A 7748-nucleotide genomic window follows, 5' to 3' on the forward strand; every position below is an offset into this window, starting at 1 on the left:
AGAAGAATGATACCTAGTTTTTATCTGTTCATTCAAACTTGAAATGATTTTTCTTTAAATATTTTTTCGGGAATGATTTCGATTCTCGCACCACAGATTGTTCAGAGCAATTTTACCCATAGGTGTGTACTTCATCTTCTCTCAGCTTCAATTGCCATATGCGGTCCCAAAAAGCTGCAGTAGAGTTGTTGAAGTAAGCATTTAATAAACGACAAGTAGAAGTACCGGATTCTAAAATTGTGTAACTAAACTAGCGAACTTAAGTTTATCACAAAACAAAAGGTATAGTCAATGTATTGATACACTGCGCGCGATCGTTGGCCAGGGCCTCGCGTTGTGCATGATGTGCACATCTGTTTAATCATAGTGTACCCTTTCTGGCGTTTTTTTTAAAGCAAATTCAAAATGTGTGGATATGGAGAGATGCAATTTTGAAAACCATGTGGCAAATTATACCACTGTTTTTGGATTTAGCATGAACTCCACTAACTAAAGCTCATAACCTAGGTGAGATGTACTTTGAAGGTATACAAAATAAGATATATTGCAGACTAATGTACATAAGGTAAGAGATTAGATAGTTCAATAGCTAGACAGTGTATTAGCGATTGGAAAAAGTAAACAAAAGAAAAATACCGCGAAGAAGTAAAATTATGGTAATGTATCAACCGGTACATCGCTACATAGTTTGTACGAGAATGTCTCTATTATCTGGAGAGTGCATATTTTTGAAATTAACACCAAAAATTTTTGTCTAATTTTAACTTTATGCGTTATTTGCGATGACAGAAGGCGCATTTGAATAACCACATCAATTTCAGTAGAAGATAAATTAGACGTGAAACTATTACGAATGACTACCGTTGTCAGTTACTAAATATAACTTATTTATTATACTTTATTACAATAATAACAATATTACTATTAATCTTCCATTAATCAAATTCAGCCCGTCGTCCACTCAAAATATGTGTGGCTTCTTAAATCAGACAGCTTAGATGGCAGCACTCGATAAATCCTACGCGAGCTATATTGCCTAGGTTCCCGTTTGGAACTCAAAGTACGGGGGCTTTATTAGGCTATCTGTGGTGCGCTTTAATCTTTACAGCTGTCCCATATCTAGCACCACTATGAAATCAACAACAACAAACAGTCCATTAACAATTAACTTATTTCTTGTAAAACCCATTTGCCTATTTATCTATACCGTTTGTGGTGTGCAACAGAAGAGAAGGATGGTTAACAATATGCCCAACGCTATTTATTTCCGGTGGTGCTATGGCTGTCGTCCGTCTCTACGACCTGTACCTTTTCACTTGCGATGACAATGGCACCCCCCCGTGAGCTTATAGGCAATACAACCGTTGTCGTAATGATCTCGGTGAGATCATTAAATAAATTGATTAGTTTTTGCCGTTGCCAGCTGATGTAATCACCTTCATTTAAAGGTTTGTGTGTATATGAAAGTCTTCGTTGCTTTAACAAGTAGGCAACGATCTCTAGCTTATAGTCAACGAATTCCATAGCGCTCAAAAGCTCCGAAGTTCTTCCTGTGTCGTGCGTCTTTGATATTTCAGTCAGTGACTCCACATTCGATCAACTGCAGGCGTTCCACGATCTTCATCAAATATAGCTAATTTGTTTTCTATTTCTTCAAAATAAAATCAGACACGAGATCGAGAAATTCTGTAGGTTTGTCTGCGTGCACCCAGTGGGCAGCATTGTCAATTGTTTCGATCTGTGCTTTCGGAAAAATTTGTTTGATCAGCGGAAAGTCGTTCCGCTTGATATAACCCGATTGACCTGTAAGAGGGAGTAATCTATTAAATAATGCACAAATATTCACGCTACTTTTGTTCGTTGTTTTATAGGTTTGAGTAAATTATAGATATTAGCAATCGAGGGTAACAGATGAAACTGTGGCCCCCCACGTTTTGCGTGCGAAATCAACAAAATTGCGTGTTACGTGCATGTTTGAGAACGTACCGCCGCGGACAAAAAGTACATCTCCCTCAAAAACACCTTTTAAAGGAGGCATTCGAAGCAGCTTGTCGAGGTTTTCCTGGATTGCCGATATGTTAATCTGGTACTCGAAATGGTCACGACCACGCCGTAAATTTGTGAGCAAGAACTGTCGTAAATTGTAGCCCTATAAGCGAACGTACCAATATAAGTCAATGTATAATTTATCGAAAATCGAAATGTTGTTTTCGTTCTTGATAGATATCGTAGCATAAGAATTAAAAATCGTTGATACGCATAACTGACCTTAATCGTACGCTCCATGAACGCGTCAGCCGCCCTCCGCGCTTGAGCAATGTTCATATCGGGAGTTAAATATGTTAGAGACTCTTGCATCGCTAATAGAGCTATCTGTAAGCATAATTGGAGAGGTAGAGACCATTTAACTTTTCGAGGATCATTTCCTTGCTAAATAAACGTAAGATGTTTCCGTTATGGTATCTTAAATTTAGATACCAATAACCGGCCTATCCATGCGACCAATTTGGCGTGCTAAAATTCGAAACTAATCCGCAATAGGCAACACAATCGTGTGTTATAGACACAATTATAGGAGAATAAAAATCTAAATATATATAAAGAATACGAAGTGTAAACTGCAATTTTTTTACCTTTGCTTCTCCGTTGATAGTGTTGGGAAGAACGTTCGGCGATATATCTACTACGATGAGTTTATCGACGAGTTGTGGCTAGAAAATGAATGAAGAAAATAAACAGTAATAAATATTCCTGTATTTTGTAATCATCTTTTGACAGCTTTAACATAATATCAATGGGTGCACTTAGTCACGTTTGAAATACAATCTATCATCAATTTCATTCAGATAGACCATAGTACAATACAAAAATATGAAAAATTATCACTTATATAGTGCTTTACCTGGGTTAACGCAAGTGTCATTACAGCCCGCCCGCCAAGAGAATGGCCCAGATATATACATCTGAAACCGTTAATGCGGAACAAATTCAACACTCGAATAAACGACCAGTTGCACAGCTGCTACGGTTTCGTACGCTTGCCGGATTTAATTTTATTTAATTTATTATTAATTTGAAATTAATTTCGACGACTAGGGGACGCGGATTGAAAAAAAGTACGATCTACCCACCGGTTCTATCGGTACGATCTACCGGCTATATCGTATCTAGTATATCTGTCATGAATAAGGCTATTTTTGCAATGGGTAGAATCAATAAAAATAGGAAGGAAAGGTACTAGCCTTGGCAGCGAATTGTCTTTTGTAAAGCGGACGAGGTCAGCTGCCATATCGCGTACGGACATTTCTTGACTGTGGGGGGAATCACCGTGGTTGCGTGCATCAACACAAAACACCTAATCCAAATGGAAAATGAGACATTCACACGTTAGATAGTCTTAGTTTATGATAGGGCAATATGTAACGTGTTTTCCAGCTGAACATAGGAACATATGGCGGTCTTAACTCGAATCCCGGTGTAGACACAATTTGTTCAACGATAGGGCACTATCACTACTGCGCGATTTGTCCAAATTGATTGTGTCCATTTCCTGATTGTAAAAAAACAGGCCCTGTTCTTGCTCCATTGAGGTTGTCCGTACAAACACAAAATCACAGCATTTTCTTTACAAAAAGAAAGCTCATAAATTATCGCACCGTATGCGATTTTTGCTTTTTTCTAAAACACACCTTCGTCCCGGTTTTCTGAGTGAAACACTTGCTAAGCGACTTCCAATTTCCTTTTGATCCGAAAAGTCCATGATTGATGACTAGAGGCGGAAGTCTACACTCAACTTTTGTATCCTCAAATGATGAGTAGGCCAATGCAACGGGCCTGCAGCTACCACAAGCAAAGCAAACATCTAAATTAGAAAAAAAGGTTTACGGCCTACAGCACCAATGATTAATGATATATCGCCAAACGATTCTTTATTTTTTAATATGTAATCAATTCCATGCAGAACGGTATCTATAATTAGCGTTCTAAATTTGTGTATGATCTGACTGACGTCTGTATTATATCTATCCTGTTTTCCATACACGAGGGCTCTCCTTAATGCAAGGCACGAAACACAGAGACCTTCGTGCGCTGCTCATTTTATGACCCCTGTTTATAATGTTATCGGAAATGTAATGAGTTATTTGGTAGTCTTGAGCTACAATTGAGAAGCTTTACGAAACTTCAGTAGTTCTAGAACACTCGGCGTTATTTACATTTTCCATGGACTAGCCACAACCCCCTAGTACGTGCATTCTCTAAAGAAGAATAGCGGCAATGGCCTTTTGTAGTCTAATTCTATATTCTTCATGTCTCGCGGAGTAATAGAGGTAACAATTACATCGGTAAGTAGTGTTTTCTTCATTCCTTAAAAAAACTGCAGATCAATCTATGCCATATAAGCATTTTATTTGCCTGCGAAAATTTTATCACAGTGGAGCATAGATCGTGTTATCTATTATGATTAGCATCGTTGAAGAACAGATGGGAGACGTTCTTTTTTGGAAAGAACGAATTTTCTTCGATTAGAGAGAAGCGACTTACTCCCGACCGCCCAGAGACGCTCTCGACAGGCGCGTACGGTTTGTTACCAGTGGCACAAAGAAGTAGTGATTTTTTTTAGCTCAACTTAAACTACACTTTACAGTTTACACAGGTTCATATAGATGACCTTATAAAGAAACTTATTTTAAAACATATTTCAATAAAATTAGCTAAATAGATAGGTCTAAATAGAAAGGTTTTGCTAAAATAAGTATTTTTCAGATACGTGCAGTACTGTTGTCGTCCTTGGAAGACGTGGACCTTATTAGACAAACCATTCGGGTTTGAAGTGCTTGGCATTATCATGACCGTCATGAAGGATATATTATATAAGATAATTAAACTTAGAAATCTGCAGAGGCTGTCGGTCAAAAGGCCAAGAAAAGGGGAATCGGTCTTTCGACAAAATGTCTAGTATATACAAAATGAGCTAATATCATATTGAGTAGCTAGTGAGGCAACAGAGTTTTTCAAAGCCTGACGCCGTATTTTTCTCACCCGTAAGAATAGTCCCTAGATATTCAGGACGAAGCCTTGCTTCCAGGTACAAAATGTATATAGCTGCTATTCAACGCGTTTGTACTTGTATTGCATCACGATGACTGAAGATCTTACCAGCACAATATATAGAATATCTCATATGGTTTTGTCAATGTGTAACTTTCTATAACAAGTCAACAGCAATGGAAATGCTAAGCAAAAGAATAGATTGTTAACAGAGTATATGCAGTGTACAGAGTTTTGCTTTTGTTAGTAAGCAACCTGTGTATAATTTTTCTATCAGATTCTGTAAAATGCCAATATTACGATTTATGTATTTTTTTTTATTAAATACTTGCCCAGATAGCGAATTATTGAGTACTTCAGTACACCGATTTCGACAGTTTAATATGAGCGGTTCGTGAGCTCTAAGTTTTGTAAGCCTGGAACCACTAACGGACGCGAGTCGTACTTTCTGAAGGATCTGAACCATTGTCAACAAATGAGTCTGTCCTCGAAGTATTCTTTAATTTCTCAATTAGCAATTGTTAATGAACACATACACAATTTGGTTAAGAAATTTTCAGGAAGCTCGAATATAAAAAATTCACACCGGAAAAGTATACAGACAGGGTATCCCCTGATAGGCAACTACTGATTAAACCGGATTTGATTCTTGAGATTACCACCACTGTTCACCTTACCCGATCAGCTGGCCAAAAACACAAATAGGGAAAGGGTAAGCTGGCGGGAAAAAAGGCGCTTGATTCAAAGGCCTTACAATAAACAGGCCGTGCATTGTCTGTCAGACACGAACCACGACTGGCACAGGGGGTAGTCCGGACCTGAAAGCGGACGTTACGCGAATTGTGGCTCTGTGGATAAGGAAGCAGGATAAAACTTCATTCAAATCATATAATCCTCTCCCAATAATAGCGAAATTGGGCCATATACGAGTGTGATGACAGATATACGTATTTCTGAGATGAAACGACTGAGAGGTTCACATCGGTTCCGCCCCACATTTGAAACATAAATATGGCACTATATCAGTAGCTATCTTGTGGGCGTTTCTGGTGAGAGTCTCTGGTTATTGCAACATGTCTGGTTTCGCGTTGATCCAAGGCGCTTAATTGCTTCTTAGTGAGAACAAACATTGCTTTTCTACAATTTTTCTACCCCACCATCAGCACGCGTATCGTTTTATCATTTACTCGTCCAGTCCCCGCCGTTTGCCATTTGTGTTGTCATTCGGCCTACCTATGCGTTGCTGTACGTCAACTATAACTAGGTAGGTGGCGCTGCAGTCGACTTAAATAATGAGATCGCTCCGCTCCGTTAGCGGAACCAACTATTTGCCCGGCTATCGGTTGGCGACAACCAGGCAGCCAGTCAGCGACCGCCACTTACCCAGTTTTCCAACAACCTCCCACAGCGTTAACCGTCCAGCAGCGACAATGGCAGCGGCGACAACAACTAACCCAACATCATAATCACTAGCATCACCATCCTCATCATCAGCATCGTCATCATCATTGAACCCATCGTCGTCTGGTAGCCGGAGAGGAGAGGGGAAGACTAGTGAGTGCGTAGGGGGGGGAGGTGGAGGAGGGGCTTCTGTTGTCTGTACGTGTTGCCCGTTGTTATTAACTAGACGACGATGCGAGCTAGACTGAGCAGCAGCTAGCGACAGTGTGAATCGCAGCGAGCGGCTTCGACGCCGAGAACGGGCTAGTGGATCTGGTAGGCCCGAATGAGCTCAGCTGTCGAGCAGAATATTGCCACAGTAAAACAGCAGCAACAACAATAACATTAGTCTGATCAAATCTCAGCAGGCCAAGCCGGAAAAGGCACACTGATAAAAAACGGACGGTTGCACCATGCAAAGTAGAAAATCGTCAGCAATCAGCTTAAGGTCAGCCAGCCAATAAATTTAATACTACTCCAAATCCCAATAATAATTTCCTGCTGTTGCTGCCGCCGCCGCCGCTGCCGCCGTCGCCGTCGCCGCCGCCACCGCCACCACCACCGCCACCGCCGCCGCCGCCACCTTCAATTCCGTAGCAGGCGGCCTGCGGCGGGACCTGTAGATTTTGTCCCGTCGTCCATTGCGACCGACCTACCGAACGGTGCTGGCTGGTTAATGAATTGCGGCGTGGGATACACTGTGGCCACTGTTTGTTGCGAGCGTAATTACTTCTACTATATTTGCTTGTATTGGAGTGTTACGAGTGAAGATAGTTAATCGCTCGGGGATCTACGAATATGATTGTTATTGGTATCTGTTCGGTATTTTGGTCGCACGCCTACAAGCCGCGAGCTTGTGTTACGAACAACAGCTTGGACGAACTGAGAAAAACGATATAGTAACGAAATGTTGTTGTGAAGCGGTTTTCGCTACAAATAAGAATAGCACGAAGGAGTCGTAAAGCCAGCGTAATGGTGCTTACCCTGAGGCTGTGTTGGTTTAATTACAAGATTTCCTGAGTAGGCAGCAGTGTCAGATGTGCCGAGAAAGACTTGTTCGGCAAACAACTACCACCGTTTGCAATTCATCATCGCCACCTATAATCGTAGTCGATAATCTTTATTCTGTTTCAACCTTTGGTTCTTTGCCTAACACAAACACAACAGTCATCACTCATAAAAAGTTAGGCGACCACAAACAAAGCGTAAGGCGTTCGTCATTCTTCGTGAGAAGGTGTGTTTATATACATATCTATATA

At 40.5% G+C, this 7748-nt stretch overlaps 2 protein-coding genes across 7 annotated transcripts in view; one reads left to right on the top strand and one right to left on the bottom strand.

Moving 5' to 3' along the window:
• Positions 1 to 863: 863 nt before the first annotated feature.
• On the bottom strand, positions 864 to 6031 carry LOC111265613 (sn-1-specific diacylglycerol lipase ABHD11). Of its 5 annotated transcripts, none has more exons than XM_022842427.2 (8): positions 5727 to 6031; positions 3690 to 3834; positions 3243 to 3355; positions 2903 to 2963; positions 2634 to 2711; positions 2269 to 2373; positions 1987 to 2149; positions 864 to 1803 (listed from the first exon to the last, which is right to left on the bottom strand). In XM_022842427.2, the coding sequence occupies exons 1-8, from the start codon at positions 5819 to 5821 to the stop codon at positions 1646 to 1648; spliced, it is 918 nt and encodes a 305-aa protein (XP_022698162.1). In that variant the 5' UTR covers positions 5822 to 6031; the 3' UTR covers positions 864 to 1645. The 5 variants fall into 5 exon arrangements, with proteins under 5 accessions (XP_022698162.1, XP_022698161.1, XP_022698160.1 ...); XM_022842426.2 differs by having other exon boundaries at positions 3690 to 3840; XM_022842425.2 differs by lacking the exon at positions 5727 to 6031 and adding an exon at positions 5382 to 5720.
• A 672-nt stretch (positions 6032 to 6703) lies between these two features.
• LOC111265624 (transmembrane protein 120A) overlaps positions 6704 to 7748 on the top strand; it is an 11906-nt gene continuing 10861 nt past the window's right edge. For both annotated transcript variants that reach the window (XR_002683547.2, XM_022842457.2), the window contains exon 1: positions 6704 to 7723. The gene's annotated coding sequence lies outside the window, so the exon portion shown is untranslated. The remainder of the gene's footprint in view (positions 7724 to 7748) is intronic.

This window comes from Varroa jacobsoni, unplaced genomic scaffold, assembly GCF_002532875.2.
Source record: "Varroa jacobsoni isolate VJ856 unplaced genomic scaffold, vjacob_1.0 scaffold_993, whole genome shotgun sequence".
In the NCBI taxonomy this organism is placed as follows: domain Eukaryota; kingdom Metazoa; phylum Arthropoda; class Arachnida; order Mesostigmata; family Varroidae; genus Varroa; species Varroa jacobsoni.